General features: G+C 37.8%; 4 protein-coding genes across 7 annotated transcripts; 3 read left to right on the top strand and 1 right to left on the bottom strand.

Moving 5' to 3' along the window:
* The first annotated feature begins 3911 nt into the window (after positions 1–3911).
* akip1 (A kinase (PRKA) interacting protein 1) lies at positions 3912–5372 on the top strand. The gene is made up of 5 exons (XM_082181544.1): positions 3912–4041; positions 4268–4438; positions 4522–4602; positions 4685–4813; positions 4958–5372. The coding sequence occupies exons 2-5, from the start codon at positions 4286–4288 to the stop codon at positions 5099–5101; spliced, it is 507 nt and encodes a 168-aa protein (XP_082037670.1). The 5' UTR covers positions 3912–4041; positions 4268–4285; the 3' UTR covers positions 5102–5372.
* Positions 5373–5500: 128 nt separating this feature from the next.
* On the bottom strand, positions 5501–12091 carry cUnh11orf16 (chromosome Un C11orf16 homolog). 2 transcript variants are annotated; one of them, XM_082181541.1, is made up of 9 exons: positions 12051–12091; positions 9718–11061; positions 9346–9563; positions 8159–8515; positions 7946–8076; positions 7720–7861; positions 7053–7290; positions 6363–6944; positions 5501–5737 (listed from the first exon to the last, which is right to left on the bottom strand). In XM_082181541.1, the coding sequence occupies exons 3-9, from the start codon at positions 9553–9555 to the stop codon at positions 5505–5507; spliced, it is 1893 nt and encodes a 630-aa protein (XP_082037667.1). In that variant the 5' UTR covers positions 9556–9563; positions 9718–11061; positions 12051–12091; the 3' UTR covers positions 5501–5504. The 2 variants fall into 2 exon arrangements, with proteins under 2 accessions (XP_082037667.1, XP_082037666.1); XM_082181540.1 differs by lacking the exon at positions 12051–12091 and having other exon boundaries at positions 9718–11373.
* Positions 12092–12196: 105 nt separating this feature from the next.
* Positions 12197–20220, top strand: znf143b (zinc finger protein 143b). 3 transcript variants are annotated; one of them, XM_082181539.1, is made up of 16 exons: positions 12197–12290; positions 13837–13952; positions 14044–14133; positions 14326–14421; positions 14564–14644; positions 15325–15509; positions 15706–15774; positions 15868–15984; positions 16091–16166; positions 16251–16376; positions 16501–16680; positions 16834–17061; positions 17696–17829; positions 18204–18359; positions 18460–18603; positions 19799–20220. In XM_082181539.1, the coding sequence occupies exons 2-16, from the start codon at positions 13844–13846 to the stop codon at positions 19880–19882; spliced, it is 1875 nt and encodes a 624-aa protein (XP_082037665.1). In that variant the 5' UTR covers positions 12197–12290; positions 13837–13843; the 3' UTR covers positions 19883–20220. The 3 variants fall into 3 exon arrangements, with proteins under 3 accessions (XP_082037665.1, XP_082037663.1, XP_082037664.1); XM_082181537.1 differs by lacking the exon at positions 12197–12290 and adding an exon at positions 12310–12759; XM_082181538.1 differs by lacking the exon at positions 12197–12290 and adding an exon at positions 12310–12759 and having other exon boundaries at positions 14338–14421.
* A 558-nt stretch (positions 20221–20778) lies between these two features.
* Positions 20779–26366, top strand: wee1 (WEE1 G2 checkpoint kinase). The gene is made up of 10 exons (XM_082181542.1): positions 20779–21860; positions 22309–22514; positions 22841–22907; positions 23604–23776; positions 23877–24145; positions 24229–24321; positions 24414–24499; positions 24610–24780; positions 24904–25049; positions 25187–26366. The coding sequence occupies exons 1-10, from the start codon at positions 21390–21392 to the stop codon at positions 25341–25343; spliced, it is 1839 nt and encodes a 612-aa protein (XP_082037668.1). The 5' UTR covers positions 20779–21389; the 3' UTR covers positions 25344–26366.
* Positions 26367–26418: the final 52 nt, after the last annotated feature.

The raw sequence follows: 26418 nt of genomic DNA on the forward strand, positions 1-26418 counted from the left end.
TCGGAATTGAAAGTTGAAAGTTGAAAAGTCAGATTGATGTCAGAACCCGACATCAGATTGACATCACCATCCGACGTCGGACATGTTGGTTTCTGACGTCAACCCGATTTTCATTTTCAACCACAATACAATGTCTGTCCAACGTTGGAGATTGACGTCAATCTGACGTTGGATTCTGACATCAACCTGATTTTCATTTTCAACGTTGGGTTGGGTCTCCTAAATGCGAATTTTGACATTGCTTTGGAGCACACTAGCTTATAGATAACAGTAAGGCTAACATATTCATACTAAAAGCCAAAAACTTTTCATAGAGACTTTAAATAGGGTACTATTTGAGGGAACAGCCATTTGTGTGTCCGAAACCATTGTGGACATTATTGAGTGCACTTATTCATATATCCCACTACTGGGTATTGATACTGATATGAGGGTATAAGGGCGATTTTGGACACAACCAATATCTGATTAACGTGGATATTATTACTAGTCTTCTCGACTAACTATCATCCTTTTATTTTTTACCTTGTGTATAGGATTACAACGAGCTCCTGGCACCTGATTTGGTAAGAACAGTGATCCTATAGGCTTAAATGCTTCCCGACTAGAATATCATGCACTGATATACAAATATACTCACTCTAACCCTATAAAACCTGACCAGTTTGTTCACTTTCTCCAGCTCATGTTTTTCACTGGTGGTTGAAATTTCATTGCATTATTTATAATATAGCCTACCTATTTATTTATACAGGACATTGTCTACGGGTCTGAATCAAAATGCGCAGGGTTAGTCTCTTCAGTGTTGCTGTTAATGTTGTGGTTATTTTAGCAAATAGTTTGCTTTGTACTTTCATTTCAATAAAGGTCCCATATTGACAACACTTACATTTTCTGGCTTTTTTCATGATAACAGAGGTCTAGAGGCTATGAAACTACCATATAAGTTTCAAAACAGTCAATCCACAGATAAATGCACACAGCCTGCATAAAGTAGGCCTACATTTGCATTTTAAGGTGTTTGAAGGCCAAAAAAAAAAAAAAAAAGGACGACAGTGGCTTTAAAAGTATTTCAGTGGGCAATAGCATAAATGATTTTGTCAAGCAGATGAGAATCAGTTTAAATGTCGCAATGAATGATCCACACTACAAGATGGAAATGCAGAATATTTGTATGCTTATTGTTGACAATACACAATCACATATTCGAAGCGGGAATGGCCTTAAAAAAATTATTCAAGGATTATTTTGCATAGATGTTACATTTCAATCAAATGCCAATGTAATCCTGCTGTGTGAATCAAATATCATTTTTAGCTAGCCTACTACATTAAGTTTTTTTTTTTTTTTTTTTTTTTTTGCTACCTAATAAACATGTTGTTCTATTCTAATTCTGTTGTTCACCAGCTAATAAACCCCCCCCCCCCCCAAGAATTTAAAGAGTATTCTATTAATGAGTTGTTCTCCCCCTCCTTCTCACAACCCGTTTCATCACATGAAACTGTTGATGCTGTTTTTAATCATTGAGCTGCAAGATTCTGGAAACTGACAATCACAAAAAAAATTGTGATTACAATTCTCCCACAATTCTGAATAGACAACTAAAAAACTATAACAAGTAATTTAGCCTACTAGAGGTTCTGGCATAATGTTAGTTGCTGCAGTCTTGACAAAAAAAAATTGTTATTAATTTGAATGATTTTTTCTTTTTCTTTTTTTTTTTCGGTTTGAATAAATGATTCAAGGACTCAATTATATAGAAGTCACTTGTTTCATTACTGGATGAATAGCGTTTTTGAACTAATCTTTTGAATTAATGATTCAATGACAAGTACATTTTTTAAAAGTCACTTGTCTCCACCTACTGGTGTCACAATATATTAATTTATATATATACTGGATATTTAATTTAATTTTATCAATCAATAAATTCCTCTTGAAACAAACTTTGTTGTATTATTTTAATTTAATACTGTGAAGCTGCTTTGATACAATCTGTATTGTGAAAAGCGCTATACAAATAAACTTGACTTGACAATGTAATCGATACATACTTTTTTTGAAGCATTAAGTTACTTTAAAAAGGTGATATACTCTATTTTGTTCACTTCTGTTTGAGATGGGGGAACTAACGTTAGTTGTCTCCCTCGGTTGCAAGGCTGTAGTTTGGGTTTGAAAATTGGGGGGTTAAAGTGTGAACCGTTTAACGGGGTAACAGGAAATGCTCCCTCGTGAGGTTTATTTATTTGTTTTTTGCTTTATTTTGGCAAAATGGCCCACACATGCAAAGTTGGCTGATAATAATCACTTGTTTACAAAGTGCCATGGGAAGTCAAACTATCATTGCTTGAAAATTTCTAATACTGAACATGTTCGTTTATACTCTTACAATTACGCCTAAAGGAGGTGGTTGTTTGTCTCCTGTCGTCGCCGAATCGGGGTCTGAGTCCGGCTCGAACATACTATAAGGCCGGATAACATTTCCCCCAGCAATGTCCATCAATACAGGTGTTTTATTTACCTTACTTGTGAGAACCACCAAGCCACAACAGGGCAGGGCAGTCTACAGCATATGACCCTAGTTACCTGTTGGCCTGGCCGTGCGAAAACAACAGGCCAATCAGAAGAGAGGCTCATGAATATTAATTGAAAGGCCAAAATCGACCTGTTCTTAGCAGAGCTCCTAAGAAAGGAGCTGTAAAAATATATTGGGATGATTTTTGGTACTTAGCCTATAGGCTACCGTAAATATATATTCTTAAGGACATCAAAACCTAAAATAAAACTTCAGAAAGGTGTACAATATGGGACCTTTAACTTAAGTTAGGACCTTTAAAGGGGTGGTTCGGGATTTTTGACATCGGACCTCATTTTTAAGTCAGCCTGGTTGTTATTCATCAGTGGAGACATTTTTTTTTTTCACAATTATCCAGTCCTTATATTTGGATAGTTAGCCGATGCTAGGCTAGCGCGAGTCAATGGTATATGTTAGCCAGCCATTAAAAAACGTTTTACCCACTCCACAGTGCACCAAACGCAAATCAATTAGCCTATAACACTAGACTATCGATGCAAATGTCCGTTGAGAGAATAATGTTAGAAATCAAACTTACCTTTCATCTCAATGATCCCAAAGGAACTAGTTTCTCAGCAGCTGCGGAATTTTACTTTGCTCCGGTTAGTAATGCGGCAAAAAGTAAACAGAACAGAAGCGCACTACAGTCGTTACATCCAGCTAACGTTAGCTAGCATTCCTCAGCGATATCAAAGTCGCGGCAGGTAAATACACTTGCGTCATGTGTGTACCGGCTCACTCGGTTGCCTAGGTAATCAATATCACTCCGCTGCTGCTGTAGACAAGGCTTATGATTACAGGGAACAAATTATAACTAATGCAATGTGATGAAAAGGTAAGTTTGATTTCTAACATTATTCTCTCAACGGACATATACATCGATAGTCTAGTGTTATAATTGATTTGCGTTTGGTGCACTGTGGAGTGGGTAAAACGTTTTTTAATGGCTGGCTAACATATACCATTGACTCGCGCTAGCCTAGCATCGGCTAACTATCCAAATATAAGGACTGGATAATTTTTTTTTTTTAAATGTCTCCACTGATGAATAACAACCAGGCTGACTTAAAAATGAGGTTCTGACTCAAAAATCCCGAACCACCCCTTTAAGTAAACTTCAGAGAGGGTAAAGCCAGAGATTATTCTAAAATTTATTTTTCTAAAATTAATTAATTTATTATTATTATTATAAAATGTAGATCTGTAGGTTTAAAAAAAGTAGGAAAATTGATGTAGGCCTAATATTGTTATTCTTGTTGTTAGTGTCGCGTTTAAACCACGGAAAAAAGACTCCATTTCCCAGCAACGCGTGGGAGAGAAGGAAATGCATTTGAACTTTCACTTTAGCGACACACACCCATCACCAACATACAGCGGCAACAGTTTGAGAACTATTGGACTAAATGCGGCGATCATTTTATACAGTTAAACGAACAAACAGCTGACACTTTGGGCGTCATTTAATCGTAAGTTTCGCGTTTAAAATGCAGACATATTTTCTAAGTGTTCAAATGTTTGCCATGCGCTTAACATTCTAAATCGTAGCATGGTTTTCATGAATGCAAATTCGTTCAAAATCAGAATTATAGCTCGGCTGCAAATAGTTTTTCGTATTATGACGTAATTGTTGTGAGAATCATTTTGTTTAGGCTATATGAGATGCAGACTAATATTGGTCATATGCAATTCCAGTGCACTCCGCTTGTTTACATGGCCAGTGAATCCTGGCTGGAGTCTTCCCTGCGCCGTTCATCTAAACTCGGGCAGGAAGTGTTGGAAAAGGCAAAAAGACGGTCTGTTAGCTGCTCAAGTGCAAGACCAAGACCATCACCCATGTTCAATCACTATGAGAGGGGCTCAGAAGTGAGTAGACTCAATTCACATTATTTATGTCAACTAAATAAGTTAACGTCCATGATACTAATTCTTTTTGTCCTGTGTTACAGAGAGACATTTCCCATTCGAACTTGGACCATGCTTTTGCTACAATAGTGGAGTACATGTCTGAAACTACGAGACAGTGCCAGGTGGAAAAATGCTTTATTCATTAATTTACTTTAACTCTGTTTAGATATGAATGAGAAGAAACAGCCTGTGTTTCTTTAACAGAAGTTTTATAAGACTGTTCACCTGGCTCAGCCCAGTGAGCGAGAACACATCTGTCGCTACCATTCACAGCAGATGTTGAGGACTGCAGACCGGAAACAGAATGCCACTGCAGCCATCAAACGAGACATTGTAAGTATTGACCTTAGCATTATACATTTTTCTTGTCATGTTGTGTGTGAACTGTGAAGGCATTGTACAAAAGTTGATTGCTCTGCAATATCAAAATCAAAAAATCAACTCATTAGAGTGGTTCATCTACATATTTTATTGAAGGGTTCATCAGAACCAGAGGATTTTCTTATTGAAGTGCCTCCAGGAACCTATTCCATCACGGCAGCAATGCAGGACACAAGGCCAGAGACGAAAACTGTCCACATCAACGCAGGAGAAAGCATGAGCCTTACATTCAACCTCTGAACTATGGGTGAAAATGAATGCCTTAATTGAGGACTTGCACTAAAATTTTAAAATGCACTGACTTTTCTTGATTTCTGCTTGAATGTTCATAACTGTTATTGCTAATACTCAGGAATATTTATTTCTTCATTTTTTTAAGTAATCATGAGTTTATATTGAGGCACAGAAGCCATAATGAGATTATACAGCAAAACAAAAATGTACATTTAATTTTTACTTTCTTTATACCTCTTACAGATGTTGTATTTTAATAAACTTTTGCATGGTTTTACATAATAGTATTTTCTATTCAGTTACTACACAGCCATAAGATGTTTGAATTAACAACAAATATCATCCCTGAAGAAAACTAATCAGCAAAAGCTGACTGGCAATTCTCATAATACTTTGAACTTTGGCTGTGTTATATCAGTTTATTTGGCCTTGTGCTGATTGCTACAGATAGTGGTGATGGTGATGACTTCGATTCAGTTGATGCAAATATGTCCCTCATATTGACTCCTCGTTTTGGTGATTCACGAACCAGTTTAAATAAAGAGCTGTGATTGGTCATCATAGAGTTATCTGTAGAGCTCCCAGAATTCCCAGTGTCTCTTGGCCAAGAATGGGTTGCATTTGAACACCTGACTGCTCTTCCTGAAATACCAAGAACAGTACAAATTAAATTTATTTTGAAAGACAATAAAATTCTTCATTTTCTGGCACTTGTATTTAAACCTAAATTGTATGTCTGCCATACCATTAAAATGTTTGGGGTCTTAAGATTTTTCAAATGTTTTTGAAAGAAGCCTCTTATGCTCACCAAGGCTGCATTTATTTGGTCAAAAATACAGCTAAAACAGTAATATTGTGAAATATTATTACAATTTAAAATACCTGTTTTCTATTTTAATGTCTTTTAAAATGTAGTTCCTGTGATGGCAAATCTGGATTGGTGCTCAAGAAATATTTCTTATTATTATCAATGTTGAAAAAGGTTGTTGTTTTATGATTAAAAAAAAAAAAAAAGTCAGGGCTTAATAGAAATAATTCAAAAGAACTGCATTTATATGAAATGTAAATATTTTGTAAGATTATAAATGTCTTTACTGTAAATGTTGATCAATTTAATGCATCCTTTCTGAAAAAAAACATACTGACCCCAAATTTTTGAATGGTAGTGTGTATGCTCAAATATACTATATGTCAGATCATGATCAGTATTTTTAATGTATTGTATTTGTCCATTTTGATAGCTATATTGTAAATATTTTGTCATTACCTGGTTGCTTGTGCTGTGGTTCTGCAGAACCGCTTTTCCAGAATCTCCAGGCTGGTCTGGACTCAGTTTGACTGTATGGCTTTCTCAGGCAGGAAATATCTGTGTTTATTGAGCGGTTCACCAGTCCTGACCCCAGAGGCCTGTGTTTTTCAGCTGCAGTGTCCTCCTCACTCTCATCTGAGTCAGAGGTTGATGATGAGGAAGATGAAGGCACTTGTGTTTGTTGAGAGCTCCGTAGTTCTTTCAGTTGGAGATCAACTTTCCTTTCCAGCTCATCTCTCCTCTGGTTGTTCAGTAGTGGAGGTGACATGAACATTGGCCAGCATCTCTTGACTGGACAGTGGAGCAGTGGAATGGAGGACAGACTGTGGTGGTTGCACTGGTGACATGGCAACTCAAAACAATTCATGGTGCTGCAGTGGGAAGCCCTGTAGCAACATGGCCTAGATGAATAATGCTGGAGGTCTTTGATAATTTGCTCATGGTGAGAGGCTGGAATCCGTACTGCAAGCTCTTTGGGGACATGAATTGTCATCCCGTTCCAGAAGAGAACCTGAAGTCCCAAAAATTGACCTTCATCACCTTTAATGAGACAACAGATATGAGCAAATTCCCCTGGGTTTATTCAGATATACAGATCACTCTTATGATGTAGTATTGGTTTAAAAAATTTAACAAAAAAAATCTTACTTTTTAGTGGATATCTTAGCTCCATACCGGACACGACTCTTCCAGGCCCAAATCTTCTCAGATCTTGCTCCCATGGTGCTAAAACGGTGTCCCCTGGTACTATACTGTGCCCATGTGCACTGGCAAGATTAACTATATCAGGCTGGCAGGTTGGTTGAACTGTATTTAATGTTTCCATAAATGTATTTCCTTTAGGTCCAAACTTATCAAACTCCACCATATAAAGATTTCCTCTGCCCTATAGAGACCGAAAGAAATGTTTAAAACATGTTTAACAAACTATGATTATACATCTAGTTCTTTTGAACTTTTTATTCATCAAAATTCGGAATAAAAAGTATAACATTTTTCACTCAAATATTAACTAGCACAACAGTTTTCAACATTGATAATACAAAATATTTCTTGAGCAAATCAGCATATTAGAATGATTTCTGAAGGATCATGTGACACTGAAGACTGGAGTATTGATGGTAAAAAATTAATTACATTTTAAATATATTGAAATAGAAATTAGTTATTTTAAATAGATTTTAATTGATTAAATTCTACTGTTTTTTTTTTTTTTTTAATGCAGCCTTGTTAAACATAAGAGACTCATTTCAGAAACATAAAAAATCGTGACCCCAAAACTAGAATGTTCATAATAAAAAAAAATTCTCAGTACCTGATGTATGATTGTCCCCAGGTAATAAAAACCGTCCATCTCTTTCCTGGCTAAAACACGGCAGCCGGAAAACAGTTCAACACCTTGCATTACCCTTCCAGATACACATGACACTGAACTAAAAGGATTCATAGGGGAACACCTGCAAAGATATATATTTCCCACAATATAATTATGTATTTTTTTTTATTTCTTTCTCTCTTTTTAGTTAAATTAGAAAGCATACCAATATGGTGCAGAACAGACACAGCTTGCGCAGTTGTGGTATGGGACCTGATAGAAGTCCACTGAATGCCTGGGATCCTCTGAGTGTGATGGATTTTGAATCAAGTCATCGGTTGAATGCAACGGACTGAGCTGATATATTATAAAACATTAAATGGTGACAAATATCCGATTCACTAATAAAGGATGGCCAGTCACCATACAAACATCTTACCTGGTCCACATTGCCAGCAGAGTTGAGAGACATCGCATAACAGCTTCCTCTAGTGGTGGATGTGATGCACTGCAAGAAGTCTGATATGTCAGTGTTCATGGGAGACTTGTCAGATATGTAAAATGTATGGACAGGGCGTGTCACCAGGGTTGATAATGAACCCAAGCATTGTGTGGGGTTGTCTGGGAGACCGCTGGTCACCAAATGGACAGACTGACAGGCAGGGTCAGAGAATGCTATGGCCAGTGCTGTGTGGAGGTCTCTACCAGGACTCGTCTGTAATGTGTGGATCCAGCTCAAGGCTTCATAGACTACATCAGGAGTGCAGGGCATCATGTGAGAAGACCATGGTATTGCCTAGTGAAATATATTATAAATGATTTATCTGTGCACATCAATTTTTTTTTTTTTTTTTTGTGCCCTTGTAATGTTTAATCAAAATAACTTCCCTCTTGAAGTGACATCTCTTCTCTTCTCTGATTACATGTTTACTGGTGCGAGGGTGGGACAAATTGTCACTTACATGAGATCGAACAATATCAAACCACAACAATCTAATCATCCAATCAATTCCTGATGGATAGAATTACTATATGGATAGAATAGAGTCCCTAAAGGGAGATAATATGAGATGGCGGAAAAATGTCACCACTTTTGCGTTCTCTTGCAAATGTTTGGCGTTCCCCTGAGAAACGTTGCATTTCCTCGCAAAAATGTTTGGAAAGTCTCTCAGTGGAACGCAAAGGTTTTGCAAGCGAACACAAAGTTTCTCGGGGGAACGCAAAACATTTGCGAGAGCACGCAAAAGCATTGCTTATTATTTTTCCTTCCATCTCATATTTTTTTTCCACCACCATGTCCCTTTAGGGGCTCCGTACAAAATCAAGTCCAGCCCTAAAATTTTTCTTGTTCGAGAAGCTGTTTCTCTTGGATATACGTCACAAAAGGGAAGAAAATACATTTGCTGCTTCTGTTTCATGCTGACTTTAATAAACTCAACCGTTTAAGATTAAAATAATGATTAAATTGCATTTAAAACTGTTACCAACCAAACTTGCGGCATCATCAATATGGAGACAGTAGCTTCATGGGCAATTATCATACACTTTAAAAACTTTTTATTTATTTATTTAGAATATACAAGTAACCTTTTGCAACGTGTTCATTGTGACTCATTGTAAATTTACCTTGTATGAAAAGCTGATAATGTTGAAGAGCGAGTCTCTGAGTGAAGCTTTAGTAATTAAGGTTTGGATGATAAGATTCTTCACTGATCCCAAAAAGCCATTCATTCCCACAGATGAGTCCAGAATAAAGGTGATATTTCTGTTTTTACCCATGAACAAGGGAAGGACACTTTGGCTGTGAGATACCTGAGATGACATTGTTTCTCGCATCAAATGATCTGCAACACAATTGAATTTGCTGTTAGTTGACTTAAAGACCCATCTGACTAGCTTCTGTCAACACAAACAACTCTTTTTCATATTCTTGTTATAAGCTAAGTAAAGATTTTTAGGATGGAAATACATATAAAAACAATTCAAAAGTATTCATACCTTTCCTGACTCCAAGAACACACTTGCAAACTGTAGCAAGTTTTGTTCGAATAATCCACTGAACAAGGATCTCTGTCTCTACTGTGTACTGAGGTTGCCATAGTGAGCCACTGACCAGCCTTAAACTATTAGAATGTCATTACATCCATCTAGTGGTGACAGAGAGCATCTAATGTGCAATTGGGAACATGGTCTATTTATGTCTGAAGGGAATAAGATCATTCTAGAGACTGGTGTTTCTCTAATCACCTAAGTCACGTAAAATAATAGAAGAAAAAAAAAGATTAAAACATGCAAGTTGTTGGTATACAGACTACAGCCAATGCTTCTGAAATAAATGTAGTCAAACTTTACTAATTGTGGGTCACAGAGAACGATGCTTAAAATTGTTGATTGGCTCTAGTTTTCAAGATATGCTATTGGGTCAGTAGCTATATATGACATATATACAACAGTATAAACAGTTTTAAAGCTGTTTTGCTACATAATGGCAATGATTTGCCATCAATTCCAGTTGGTCATATCGTATGACAACATGAAACAACTTTTGAGGTGCATAATGGCAAATTTGTGGTGATTTGAAGGTTGTTGCTCTTTTGCTTTCAGATTGGATAAACAAAGTTATACCACCCTTACACATCAAGCTGGGTCTTTTGGTCCTCAGATTCATGAACATCTTCTAAGATGATGCATTTGAACAAACAATGTGTGGCAAGGAAAAGACAATAGGTTAGTGGAAAACCTCAATTCATACAAAAGCCTTGGTTGGAACATGTCCCTAAAGTTACATTTTTATCTAGATTTTTTCCCCATCGAACTGCGGAGCAGTGAGCGATGAGCACGGCATGCGATTTCACTAGGACATTGCAACAATAGAGAAATGCTAGCAGGGCAAATGGAGCCCATCAGTGCTTGCAGACTATTGCTGGACAGTGACAAGAGATGCTCCATGAATACAAGAGATGAGCCAAGAAGCACAGAGTAGACACTGACTAGGACTAAACTATGTACGTTTTTTTGTGTGCCTTTTGTTACATAGTAACATACATAGTATAACCCTTTTGTTGATTTTTAAAGTGTTATATTCTACACAATATAGCTACATGGAAGTAAAATGTAAAACTTAAATATCTTGGAAACAGTAGAAAAACACATTTAATGGAGCTGCAGTAGTAAAGATGAAACTGTTAAAAATGTGTTTGATGGCTTTGAGAGAAATGCCATTTGAGATCCTGCACCAGAAGGGGTCACCTGAACCTGATTTCAGAGCTATGACGCCCATCCCAATGAGAGCCTCTCAATCCAAAAATAGATTATGTGCTGTCATCCTCTCTCCCACAGAGGCTGAAATGTGAAAAGGACACTGAGGTGAGAAAAGCTAATGAAAAAGACATGTTTTAGAAAAAGGACCCAACTTTGACAGACTAAAATAGAAATGTTGAAAATGTAAAAAAGTAGCCCTTCGGACAGCACAGAGAAAACACTAGATTGATTTCTGAAGGATCATGTGACGAAGATTGGAGTAACCTGCTTAAAATTCAACTTTAACGTCACACTAATAACTAATAAATAGCATTTTAAAAGGTATTCTAATAGTTTAAAACAGTTATTTTAAATTGTAATAACTCAAAATAGTACTAATATTACTGTGTTTACTGTATTTTTCATCAAACAAATGTAAAAAAGTAGCCCTTCGGACAGCACAGAGAAAACACTAGATTGATTTCTGAAGGATCATGTGACGAAGATTGGAGTAACCTGCTTAAAATTCAACTTTAACGTCACACTAATAACTAATAAATAGCATTTTAAAAGGTATTCTAATAGTTTAAAACAGTTATTTTAAATTGTAATAACTCAAAATAGTACTAATATTACTGTGTTTACTGTATTTTTCATCAAACAAATGCATATAAAACTTTATTGTGAATGCATTGAAAAGGCATTCAAAATGTTGCATAAAAAACTGAAACTAATATGACATAAAGATAAGCATGGTACGTCATGCTGATACAAAACTTCAAAATACGTGGGTACTCCACGTTCTCCTTCAGACAAACTGATAAAAAGTGAAGCCTTTCTACTGCACTGCATTGCCCATGCATCCTCACTCCGGCCATGACATAATGCAATTCAAAATGGCTACCAAGCCTTCTGTATCACACTTTAAAAATGTGCTGTTATAAAACCAATAAAACCACTGGTCAAGTTATGGCGTTCGAAGAAATGTACACAAAACCCGCGGCATCTATCCGCCCAACGAACATATATCATGGCCAGACGCTGCTGTGCTAGATTTGCTTATTCACGCTTGAACAATAAACCCAACAGACCCGAATGGCGTCCCTAAGGTGCCCCTGAACATGAATTTCTAGCAGCACGAGTTCGCATGGACTGGCGTTCAGCCAATGGGAGCGCGTCAACAGCCTCCTTCAGCCAATCGCATATACGTATTACGGATCAGTTGGAGGAATTCTGCCGTTATTCAGGTTCTGGGGTTGAATTTTCTGCATAGCGTTTCCTGCCCTGGTGCATGGTGGTCGAACGAAGGGATTGTTGGAAAATTTTCGGAGGTTAGTATATAAATGTGTTTTTACCCAGTGTGCCTTATTTCCTCAGACGCCGCTTAGCCGGAAAGTGCGGCGCTGGAAGTGTGGTGGAAGTCAAAGTGGGATGCAAAACGAAATAAAATAGTGAAAATGCATCGGAAGCGGTGTTTTATTTATTAAAGGCAGTTGGACGCAGGGTTGTAATCGGTTGCAACATTGTAACGTTCCGATTGTGATTGTCAAGTTATCGCAGCAACGAACTCAATATGGGCTAACGGCTGTTTGTTTAAGTTTAAACGCCTTTATAAAGGACAGTATTGCTTTACGTTAGTTTGGGAAATGGTATAGTTATATGAATCTCAACGGCGATTAGGTTATGTAAACGTTAGGAAACGGCCAAACTAAACCGCGAGCTTTATGGTAGCATATTTGCTAACATGTGAGGATGAGTTAGCATGACAGATGTCCTGTCAACTAATACAACTAAAAACTTGTGAGCAACTTTACCCGGGCTGCCTTTGCATTCCCGCCATTTTACGTAATTTACTAATTATTTTTGTACTCTTACGTGTTATTTACAAAGATATGTACGTAGCTATTTGGCTAAAATGCACATTAGCAATGAAATGCCCGCGTTAGCACATACTTGAATTCTATACACGTGCATTAAACAACATTTTCATTATTGCACCATTTGAGAAATAGACTCTTTTGGCAGAATACTAAGTAATATATTCTGCGCCAAGCCGTTTTAATATTCAATACAATAACTATTGTCTATTATTTATGTTACTAGTACTTTTGTCAAATTATATATTTTTTAATATTACTCAAATAGTGTCAAGTAATGTTCCATTGTTACTGGTGTGGTGACAAATTACACATGTTTGCCATTGAATCTTTTGGGGATCTGTCGATCACCTCTGACTAGTACACAAGTTGTTGCTGGAATCTATTCCAATTTTCCCAGCACTAATTGAATTAGGCGCTAAAGAGACTTATTGAAGAGACACTAGAATCGAACTATAAATTACTTGGGGATTAGTTGATATCTGAATAACAGATCCACTGTCACTACTTGATTAGTTTGCTAGTGTTTATAATACATTTATTATTAAATTAATAATGATTAATAATGATTAAATTAAATACATTTTAAAAGTACTAGGACAAAAATAGATGCTGGTTTGCATAGTAAATGGAAATGCATAGTAAAATGATTTCTATAGAATGCAACATGAGCAAGTACAGTTCTGAACAATATAGTACGGTTGGGGTCATGTTCACTAACTTAATTTTATTTAAATACGTAGAAATCTTTAAAAATGAGGTTATTCAGAAAGGGTACACACGCACAAAACCATGATGTATAAAACATTTTATATCCTTTAATTTATTTCATTGTGTTTTTGCAGTTTGTAAACCGAATATTGCTAAATTATAATAAATTTAGGGACAAAAAAATGTTCAAAACTTCAAAATCCACCATGTACAATAAATCATCACAGGCCTTTGATTGCCTCTGGGTTTTAACACAAAATCATTGATGGTTGTTGGTTGCTTTGTACAGACTGATCATGCTCTTAGCCCAGGTGAATCGAGACACCCAGGGCATGGAGTTTCATAGCGTGGACGGGGACCCGCAGCAGGTCACCCTTTGTCTGACGGAGGCAGTAACAGTTGGAGGTGAGATAGATATGTATCAAATCTCTGCAACCGCATTAGAATTTGTGGATTGTGCAACGTAGATCCATAATGGTCAACTGTTACCACACAGATGACAACATGGAAGGAATGGACACAGTGAGCTTGCAGGCGGTGACTTTGGTCGATGGCTCCACAGCATACATCCAACATAGCCCTAAAGGTACTGCAACTAAACATTAATGTGTATTTTTTGGCATGCATTAGCTAATTCAGTTCTTCTTCTGATAGACCATTTCTATACAAAATGTCCAGATGTCCTGTATTTCATTGCTTACAACAAACATTGTGTAGTTACAAAGCATGCACACATTTTCTTGCTCAGTCACCATTCAAATCTTACAGCATATAATAGTTTCTTTCACAGAAAACAAATTAATGGAAGGACAAGTGATTCAACTGGAGGATGGATCTGCTGCTTACGTCCAGCACCTACCAATGTCTAAAACAGGTATTTCATATGGATTTCATTCTAATGGATGCAGCCCTATGATCACTGACTGTCTAATTGCACTGTTTTGCTAAAACGCAGACTACTTCTGTTATTTTAAAGACCTTACATTTGCCTTTATGCTTTAAAATTGATTTTTCAGGTGGAGAAGGATTGAGACTAGAAGATGGGCAAGCTGTGCAACTGGAGGATGGAACGACTGCTTACATTCATGCACCCAAAGGTCTGTCTCTGAAAAACTATCTACTACTGCAGTGGTTCCCAACCTTTTATTGTCTGAGACCCCCTTTTTCCCAAGAAAATATTTTAGGGCCCCCCTTCACATTTAATGATATTATCGCTCTTGTAAGCTTGCAGCAAGGATGACAGAATATGTTGTTTTCAAGCAAACGGTATGTTTACTATAACCAGATATGTTTATGCACAAATAATAGCCTATAATATTGAAAATACAATAGCAAAAACATCAGTAGGCCCTTTTTAATTAAAAAACGTAAGCCTAGGAGTAGCCTATAAATTGGCCCTATTTGAAATGCAATAACAAAAATATTCACACTGGTGTGTAAAAAAAAAAGAAAAAAAAAAGAAGTATATAGGCTATTACTAAATGACTGCTGTCTGGGACCTCAATACTTGCATGTTATTTGTGAGGCTTTATCAATGTGAGGCTTTATTTTTGACGCTTTTGGCGCTATAGCGAGCGATAATAAAGCGAGCGTCTTTCGGAAGAACATTGTAGCCGGAACTACTTCTCTCTGTGTACGTCTATGACGAGTCACGCAGGTGCCGTCTGTCGGTGAGGTGTGAATTGGCCTTTACAGCCACTAGATTTTTATATTTAAATGTTAGATTCGCTATGATGAAATCAAGTAAGAAAATCTCCACATGTTCAATCTTTTTTAGAAACATATGATCAGGGCGGTTTACAGGCTGTTCAGCTGGAGGATGGCACCACTGCATATATTCAGCATATGCCTCCATCCAACACCATCTTGGCCATCCAGGCAGATGGTACTGTAGCGGACTTACAGACGGATGGGACAATTGATGCTGAGACCATTAGTGTGCTGGAGCAATACTCTACTAAGGTTAAGATCATTGCCCTGTCACTTATTCTACATTCTTTTGATTTATTCTGTTTATATGGTTTATATACAATTTGTATATGTATACTTTGTATGTGATGTGCCTTGTTACTCTTAAATTGTTTGTTAATATAAAGAAAGCGTTTTATGCTTATGTAATGTAACCACAAATCTTTTTTTTAAATGTGTGCCTTTGTAGATGGAGCCCACAGAATGTAGTACTGGGTTTCTTGGTCGAGGAGACTCTGATGGCAGTGTGCATATGCAGGTACCGTCTCTATTTCTCTATTTATTAAATGAGTAACTAATAAAATGAATGCTTTGCATGTTAATGAAGCTGTGCCCCACTTTGTGTACTCAGATTGTACTGCAGGGTCAAGACAGCCGGTCACCTAGAATCCAGCATGTTGGGGAAAAGGCCTTCCGATGTGAACATGAGGGATGTGGAAAACTCTATACTACTGCTCACCATCTGAAGGTGAAATTGTGCAAGAGAGAAGATTTTCTAAAAGTTTTCTGTTCAGATGTGCCCTGTACTTTTTTAAATTCACTTCTTGACCATGTTGTTTTCTAAATACTTTTAGGTGCATGAAAGATCGCATACTGGGGATAAACCATACATTTGTGAACATATAGGTTGTGGCAAAAAGTTTGCAACAGGTAAAGATTGTTTCCACAAGCATGTTTCTATTGTCCTCCAATTTTTTTGTACAAGTATTTTCTTTTTCTTTCCGCTTTCTTCAGGGTATGGTCTCAAGAGTCACGTCAGAACACACACTGGAGAGAAACCGTATCGCTGTCAGGAACTTAACTGCCTCAAGTCTTTCAAAACCTCTGGAGACTTACAAAAACACACAAGAACACATACAGGTGGTTTTCATATTTACCTGGCCTGCGATAAGGGTTTCATCTGACTTATAAAATTATTTTGTCATAAAAATGTTGATAAATTGAAAGTTTTGTTGTTTAAATTGCATAACATTTCATTTTGTAGGAGAAAAACCTTTTAAATGTCCATTTGAAGGCTGTGGGAGATCTTTCACCACTTCCAACATTCGTAAAGTCCACATCCGTACTCACACTGGTGAGAGGCCTTACTACTGCTCCGAACCCAGCTGTGGAAGAGCCTTTGCAAGTGCCACCAATTACAAAAATCACATGAGGATCCACACAGGTACTTGTCTTGTCTGCTCTTAACTGCTTCCAACATATAAAAGTATCATTATTATGAAACCTGAAGACGCTTTGAGTTTGCATGGATTTATTTGTATATAAATAAGGTATAATTTCAGACCATAAGCTCAAAAGTGTGTCTCATCATCTTCAGGTGAAAAGCCTTACGTCTGCACTGTTCCTGGCTGTGACAAGCGTTTCACTGAGTACTCCAGCCTGTACAAGCACCATGTGGTTCATACGCCTTGCAAACCCTACAACTGTAACCACTGCGGAAAAACGTATAAGCAGATTTCTACATTAGCCATGCATAAACGCACAGCGCACAATGACACAGAGCCAATAGAAGAGGAACAAGAAGCTTATTTTGAGCCCCCTGCAGGTCTGTTTACTTAAATCTCCAGTCACAAACAATGACTATATTTACATGTGCACCAATAATGTGATTATTTCCAATAATCAGGATTATTACTTACTTAATGCGGTAAGATGTGTTAGCAAACCGCTTTACTCCTGTTTACATGCAATTTTCATTATTCTGATTGTTCGCTAAGAATTGTGATAATTTTAACCGCCATTATTTACATACCCCAACAAACTGTTACTGGACACTGTTTTAATCTACTTGCGTCAAATGTAAAATATTTCTATGGATGTATTGGATTTTTTTCTGTGACGGGCCTAAAAATGTTTTAATTTTTGTTTTCAACCATCAGTATACTGCATTATATCCATGTTGCGCAACATCATCATCATCATCATCCATATACGTGACACGCGCACTTAAGTCAGATTGGAATAGATGCGATCAATGTGTTGTTTACATACCTTTTTATTGTGATAATTTTAATATTAATTTTAATAGTATTGTGTTTACATTAACGTTTTCAAGTTTAATCGCAGTATTGCCTAAATCTCATTAGAATCGCATAACGACGGTGCATGTAAATGTTAGTCAATGACCATATGATATTGATTAACTAATAATCAGAATTTTGAAATTGCACCTTTTTCAGAGGCCATTGACGAGCCTGGGTTAATGTACACTCCAACAGTGGTGGAAGATGACTCTGGGTCTGAGCAGGTGTCAGGATCAGAGGTCATGGGACAACATCATGTGGCTCTCATATCTCAGGATGGCACACAACAGGTCAGTGATGACTTGCACTGTGTCTGCACCAGACGAGATCGTTGTTGTTATGTCGCACCACAATAGCTAGAAGCTGTCCAAAAGTGAACGTTGCAAATCCATTTGTTCTTTATGTCAGAAATGGCGTAGGTGCTTGGAGTATGTAAGAAATAGAACGGGTTTTACATCAGTTTACTGTCAGGAATTTGTTGTCGCATCACACCGTGCCACTGGTTATAATAGGTCCTATTTGCTTTTGTCGTGTCACGCCACTCGCGTCCGGTGTAAACAGTTGAAAAATGGAAAAGTAAAACATTTATTGGTGCAGTAAAATCAATGTCAGGGCGGTGGATATGCAGTTATCTTCCAGGTAATTATTGTATTGTCCCTCTCAGGTTCTTTCTCAAGCAGATATGCAAGCTATGGGAGGCATGATTACTATGGTAACACAAGAGGGAACTACCATAACCATCCCAGCACATGAAACAATGCTTTCCTCAGGGGGAGCACATTCTGTCACTATGGTGTCTGCAGACGATACAGAGGGACAGGTAGGTGATGTTACTAGCTGGTTTCCTACCTAGGGACTCCATTACTTTGCTAAATACACAAATAAGTTGAGCTAATTTGTAAACTTTATTTGCGTTTTAGGTGGCTATTGTGACGCCAGATCTATCTGCATACCAGACAGAAGAAGGAGAGCTTGTGCAGGATCACGAACAGCATGTGGTTTCCTCAAGACCTCACCCAGTCACGCTGCTGGCTACCTCTAACGGCACACACATAGCTGTGCAGGTATAGAACATATACACACGCGTTATGGAATCTTACTCTCACAGACAGTTACATTAACACACTAAGTTAGGAGAGGTCACAAAGCTTAAATCATGTGTTTACTTTGCCTGTTAGTAAATAATAAAATCTGCAGTTAATGCTGTAAACCTTTAAGCCACTTTTAGGGTGGAAACATGCAATTATTACCAAAAAAATGGTGGTTGTAACCTTTGAGGTTTGTAACCACCCTCCATTGAGAGTGTTTTTAGGATGTGTGTTAAAGATGTAGGTCACTCAACTGAATTAGTATTGTGGACTGTTCTGTAAGTCTAACGTTTGGAAGCATTTTAAATGAAATGCACAACGCCTCTCAGCATGTTATAAGTAATTTTAAGCTAAGCCAGATCAAATATATTTGATACAATGCATGCATTTCTTTTTAAAAAATCTTTACACCAAAGCTAGTGTATTTATGTGCATAAATGTGATTTAAAAATACATATTTTGTGGATACCTGAGAGAAAATTAGTGCAAAATGGGTGCAAAAGTGCACAAAATTTTTTTTTTTTAAACTCTTACCCCTGGTTCCACAGACAAGGCTTAAGCTTAGTCCTAGACTACAATGCACGTTTGAGCAGTTTTAACTGAACTGAACATATCTAAAAATATGTCAGTGCCCTTTTTTGTCTCAAGATGCACACCAGTAATGTTTTTTTTTAAGGCATATTTATAAAAGCTACTTAAATGTCCTGATTAAACTAAGGCCTAATCCTGGCTTAATCTAAGTCCTGTCTGTGAAACCAGTCCATAATCTTTTTTTTTTTTTTTTATCCTGGCTTCCAAATAATACTATTTAATGAAGCACCGATTCCAGCTCTTGGTGTGTAATAATAGCTGAAATCGGTAGCAGATAATGATCTAATAATTATGATTAGTGATTGTATCACTTGTCTTTTTTGCTCTAATGGAGAACTAACTTAGCAACCTAGTCCAATCAAGCTTGTTGACTGGTTTGCCATTCACTCCTGATTAATGAGCCTTTATCGCCAACAAGGGGGCAATGTGTCACTCTCTAGAAGAGGGGACGGTCCCTCTGTGTTTGGTGGGTGGTGCCATTGTGCATTGCAAGGTGGACAATTTTGAAATTATTTGTTGTACTGCAATTGCAAACAGTTTTGTTGAATTAAATTGAATTTCAACTTTTTCCCCCTCTCAGCTCAGTGATCAGCCCTCTCTAGAAGAAGCCATCAGAATAGCATCAAGAATACAGCAAGGAGAAACTCCCGGCATGGATGATTAACTCACATTTTATAAAACGATGAACTAAACATCTCAAGTGTGTGTGTGTGTGTGTGTGTGTGTGTGTGTCTGTGTGTGTGTGTCTGTGTGTGTGTGTCTGTGTGTGTGTGTCTGTGTGTGTGTGTCTGTGTGTATGTAAGTATGGCAATTGAAAACCTGTCAAGCAGCATTGTTTTTTCTAATGGAGACATCATGAATGCAATATATCAAGAAGATATTTTTGTGTGGATATGTACATAACTGTTTTAAAAGTAGAGTTTTTCTGTATATATTTGATTATGCTATTTTTTTGCAAACTGTTAAGAAAAGGTCTACAAATATATTGAAGAAAAAAAATCATTGTAATGTATTCTTTGACATCATACAGTAAAATGTTTACAGACTTAAGTCTTTCAGCTTAAAAAAGAAACAACTGGTGGAACAAAAGTTGTCATGAACAATACTGGAAATTCCCATTAATATGGTGTGCAAAACATCATTAGCCTAACAGGCTATTTAAGTGATTGCTTTTGTTAACTGATTGCCAGTGAATTCCACTGGAGAAGCTCAGCCATCAAAACAAAACCATGTGGCTAATTTACACCACCATAAAAACACTGATTAATTGTGTTAATAATAAACACAAAGATTAATTTAATCAAATATAATGTCATGCAATTAATGTAACATGTTCCTGTGTGTCACCTAGAACGGAAGACAATGTGCCATAGTGAAAGCTCACAAAAACATTCGTCTGATCAACTCCATGATCAAACGAGACCATTTTCGTAGATGAAAGAAGAGCATTCGCGCCAAATTGAGGTCATAGTCAGTGGACATTTCAGGGGAGGGGCTTACTGACGTAGCACTTACAGAACCTCCCATCTTTTAAACTTTGGAAGTCGGCGCTCATTGGTGTGTATCACGTCACATGACCAACGGTCGCGGGAAGGCTTTGACCACGCGTGTTGGTGGGAGGAGTAGCTCACCATTCAAACTAGTTTTGTAAACATTATTGTGTTAAACGATACTATTTTGGGTGTTTTGACATGTTTTGAGAAGTTTACCTTTTAATTCGGCGTCTTACATATCGCGTAATTACTTTTAGGAATTTATTTTTTCTAGTTCTTTCTAAATCAGTTGGAAGTTTGTGGAGCAGCCATTTTTTCAGTCGAAACTCCGCCGTGGACGCTTGTTTTATACGATTTCAACGTCGTTATCAGCTTCCATATGCGTCTAAACTGAACTTGTTTGGACTTGTCACGGAGATATCAGTCGTCAAAAGGAGATATTTTCTCGGACAATCTGTAGCAGTTTTCCACCTGGAACATCGCATCGCCGTTTTTGGGACTATTCATCAGCGCTTCGGTTGTTGCATTGCACGAGCGGTATTAGATATGTTTATCTAAATTACATACTCTCTGCCTGATTTTCCAGCCGTTTGGGCTGGTTTTTATACTCTTACACAACTTGCGTTGTGTGTTTTTAAGTTTGATCTTTTTACATAAACTGAACATTTGCCTGGAAAGATGAGTTTCGGCCCACGGAGGCACGGCAAGTCTCCAAATATTAAACCCGTGCGCCAAAAGTTGCAGTTTTCGGCAAGTGATGGTGAAGAGGACAGTATCGAAGATGCAAACAACAGCACCGGGGCCGAGTCGGGCTTCACGGAGCTGGACTCCCCGCTCTCCGTGCGGCGCAGCGGCGATAAGAGGCCGGAGGACCTGGGCAGCAGCAGCCCGCTTAGCCGAACCAGAGACGACGAAGAGTCCTGGGATGAGGAGGGATTTGGCTCACCGTCTCGCGCGAAACAAACTTTTTACATGAAAGGCTCTCCATCGCCAAGGAAAAGTCCCCAGGCTTACGACAGTTCCCCTGAGAGGAGTTACATTCATGATGACATGGAAGGATCCAGCTCCCCTGTCCCGGACTGTCCTGATACACCACCCCATAAAACCTTCAGAAAACTCCGTCTGTTTGATACCCCTCACACCCCAAAGGTTTGTTTTCATGTTAACTTAGCTGCTAATCACGACATTTTTGTTTTTGTTTTTTGTTGTTGTTGATTTTTAACATCGGTTCTATTCAAATGCTTAACGCGAGAGAACATTTTGTTGTTTACGTTTGTGTAATTATTTTTCCTCTGCCATTGTTAATATTCAAAAAGCAAATTAAGCAACGTTAGTTATGATTTGAAAAAAACAGCCCAGCCTTTACTAGGTGGATGAGTTCACCTAGTGACACAGATATTGGACTTGCTGTACAAAGTTGCGTAACCGCTTGAGTGAATCAGTCTATTGATACTAGCACATCATTACATCATTTAAAAATGTGCAGTGTTTTTCTTTTCTTTTTGACTGTGTCGGTTTGTTTTGAATTTTACTGTGCTGCAACGTTAGTCTTTTCTTTAGGAATGTGGTTTAATGAGTATTATGTATGCATCTGCAGAGCTTGTTGTCGAAGGCCAGGACGATGGGATCGACGAACCGGAGAGTCGCCCTGTTTAAGAATGTGGATTCCACAAGCAAAGCCTGTCTGGACGGAAGACGAAACCAGACACCTCTAGTAAACATCAACCCCTTCACCCCGGACTCCATTCTGGTGCAGTCCTCGACACTACAAAGAAACAACAGAAAACGATCACACTGGAATGAGTATGTTGATTATAATTAACTTTAAATGTCTCTTCTAGCTTTTCCTCGTGTTTTTTTATTTATTTATTTTTTATTAGTTAACCTCCAGGTGGTTTCTGACTGCTGTGAAGTAACGTTAGTTTTAATAGAGTGATAGACTATGCCGATACTGGACAGGTGTGGCACAGGTTGCAGGGCCGTTCGTTAAATCCGTTTACTAATTCTGTTACAAGACAAAAAGTTGGCGAGGAACCAGCTCCTCGTGTTCGCTCCATCTACACGCCATGTGCTTAGTCAGGCCTCTCTGCTGCCTCCTAGCGTTCTAATAATGCCTTTTCATTCTGTAGCTCCTGTGGAGAGGACATGGATGCAAGTGACGCTGAAATAGAAGAGGAACTGATTCCGCCCCCAAAGGTAATTTTTTTAAATTAATTATAGCTGTGAGTTATTTGGAGTTGTACTCTTAAATACTTTGCTTTTTAACCAATGAAGCACAGAAATACATTTAGGCAGAAACTGAAATGAACTGAAACTGATTTTAAAATGAAAAGTCCCTGTGAACTGGTAGTTGCAACCGACTTTACTTCAGTGTTGTGATGTATTTCCAAGTGAACTGGAATATTGAATAGAAGGCGGGGTTTTACTTGAGCGCACCTCCTCTCCATCCCTCGCTCATAGCAGACTGGCGGTTGGAGGGGAGTGGTTAAGGATATTTGACCCACTAACATCATCTGAGAAGAAACGATTTTTTTCCTTCAGATTTTGAATATAGATTAACGTGACAGTTTTTTTTCTGTGTATTAATGTTACGGATTAATATTTCACCACAAGACTAGTAATGTAATGTCCGCTAACAAAGTAAATGGGGTCAATTTTGATTTCAGGATGACTTTAAACTTTTCTCTTTGTTAAAGATCCTCTTACTGGAATTTAAAGTAACAGTTTCAGTCTGGATTTCAATTATTTCAACAATAACACTTTTGGCCGAGAACAGGAAATGGCAATCTTTTTTTTTTTTGGTGCATCCCTACTTTAATCCATGAATATCTAGTTAGTTAAGTACTGGTGTATTTTTTTTTTCTGCCCTAATAAAAACTGATTTTCCCACAGAGGATCACAATGATGGAGAATAACATGATGTCCAGATATGCTTCTGAATTCCATGAGCTGGAGAAGATTGGCTCTGGAGAGTTTGGTTCTGTTTTCAAATGCGTCAAGAGGTTGGACGGGTGCATCTACGCAATCAAACGTTCTAAAAAACCCCTGGCAGGCTCTGTGGATGAGTAAGTGGTCCTTTTATGAATGCGTTTTCAACAACACTGACTATATTGAATGGAGGTTCTTATTGTTTTCTAATTACTGCTTTGAATTCTCTCCCAATAGGCAAAATGCACTTCGTGAGGTATATGCACATGCAGTTCTTGGACAGCACCCCCATGTTGTGAGGTATTACTCTGCTTGGGCAGAAGATGACCACATGCTGATTCAGAATGAGTACTGCAATGGTGGAACCCTGTCTGATGTCATCGCTGAGAACAACCGACGTATACACTTCCTGTCTGAGCTGGAGTTGAAGGATCTGCTACTGCAAGTCTCTCGTGGACTCAAGTACATTCACTCTACAGCACTTGTTCACATGGATATCAAGCCAAGTATGTATTTGATCATTACAGCCGTCAGCCTAAAATATCTTGATGCATTGTTAAATTGTCATAAATTAAAATCTTTTTTTCAGGCAATATATTCATTTCACGCAAAACTGTTCCAAGTGTAGAGGAATTTGAAGATGAAGAAGATGGTCCCACCACAAGTGTGGTGTACAAAATAGGTAAGATGCTGAAATTACATGCCCAGATGATTGTTTAATACAGACATGGCTTAATAAAGTGGACAAGATTTTGACTATCTCTTCTGTATCAGGTGATCTAGGTCATGTTACAACGGTCACCAATCCACAAGTTGAAGAAGGTGACAGCAGATACCTGGCAAACGAAGTTCTTCAGGAGGTAAACACTTCTTTTTTTTCTTTTTTTATTATTCTGGGTCTTAAGAATTCCTGGCAGGTCACAATCTTCTGTGAAATATCATGTACTAATTTAGCTGTTCTTACCCACAGGACTACAGTAACCTGAAAAAGGCAGACATATTTGCCCTTGCTCTGACTGTAGTCAGTGCCTCTGGAGCAGAACCCCTTCCCACCAATGGAGAAAAGTGGCACAAAATCCGACAAGGCATTCTGCCCCATATTCCACAAGTGCTTTCTCAGGAATTTATAAGCTTGTTGAAGGTAAGGTTTCTTCTATAAATTCTATAAATTAATTAGTAAGTCTATTTATTTATTTATTTATTTGGCAGAACTGTTGAATGGGGTCTTGAATGTTTGATTAAAATGTATATATCCTCCTGACAGCTTATGATCCATCCTGACCCAACACGGCGACCCTCAACCACTGATCTAGTCAGACATCCTGTTCTTCTGACTGCTTCCAGAATGAGTGCTGACCAGCTGCGTGTAGAGCTCAACGCTGAGAAGTTCAAGAACGCACTTTTGCAGAAGTATGTGACATATTCTTTCATTTAAAACAATTCAGGCCTACATTAAGAAGTCTTTCACTTGTTATAAACATACTAAATCCTACTGGTGGAAACTGTACTTCTTTGGATTGAATTAATTTTCGGGTTTTGTTTCTCAGGGAGTTAAAGAAAGCTCAGATGGCAAAGGCTGCAGCAGAGGAGAGGGTTCTGTCCACGGATCGCGTTCTTACACGTTCCACAGTCCAATCCAGCTCGAGAGCTTCTCGACTCATCGGAAAGAAGATGAACCGCTCTGTTAGCCTCACAATTTACTGAACTGAACTCCAGACAAAGGAGATGACCAATCCTGAGTGAGAACTACAGTGGTGCTTATGAAAGATTGTGCACACAGACAGTTTTGTCTGTAGCCAGAAGGATGACACAGACTGTCCTGTGACTTATAGTGCTTACACTGTTTGACACAAGTACCATGGTCTATACTGAAGCTTGGGTCCTTCTGCATTGTATGTAATGCAGATCTGCCTTACCAATTAGGTTTGCCATTTCAAAATCTCTTGACAGAATTGCCTTATAATGGACACATTTTTAGTATAGATCTGTCTTCCTAATCCTTGCTTTAAGTTCCATCGGTAAGAGTCAAAATGGTTTTCCTGCACTTGCTTTCTTAAAGCTGCAGTGTTGCTCTTTACCAAATTGGAGATGTGTGCCCCTATTGAGCCCTGATATGTGAATGTACCAGATCGAAGATTTGTGCACCTTACTGCCTGTGAAAAATGCCTGTTTGGCCACAGAACTTGGGGGTTGAGTTAGATTGCCATTAAAATGAGCACTTTGGAGGCAATGGTGAGCTTGCCACAGAAAGCCTGCTGCTATTCATGTTCGTCTGTATCCTGTTAGGGTTGGAAGATTTTTTTTCTTTTTTCTTTAAATAACTTTTAAATCATTTTATCCTTTCAAACAAGCAATATTTCATAATATCATCATCATTAAAGTGTTAGAGCTCCAGTGACCTTTTTTTGCAGATTACATTCATCCGTTTCTTAGCTTTGTTCAATCTAGTCAAATCTTGAATTTAACCATGTGACAAATGTATGCTTAAAACTGGAAGCAAATGATTTAAATGTACATATGCCATTCAAATCTCCAACCCTATTTTTGTAGCATTAAAACAATCTGTCCAGTTCATCTTATGTCTTTAGTTAATAATGTATAGTTTTGACTTATGTGCTACATAAACTACATTGATAGGGTACTGTTTAGATACTTTGGTCTTGTTAATCCTCAAAACTTCATTTTGTCTGTAAATATGTTCATTTTAATAAACTGTTTTCACCTAAATGCGACTAGTTTGCTTTATTTGAACTGTAATAGTTACATAACATTTGAAACA

This window comes from Leuciscus leuciscus, assembly GCF_965113295.1.
Source record: "Leuciscus leuciscus genome assembly, chromosome: 10".
NCBI lineage: Eukaryota > Metazoa > Chordata > Actinopteri > Cypriniformes > Leuciscidae > Leuciscus > Leuciscus leuciscus.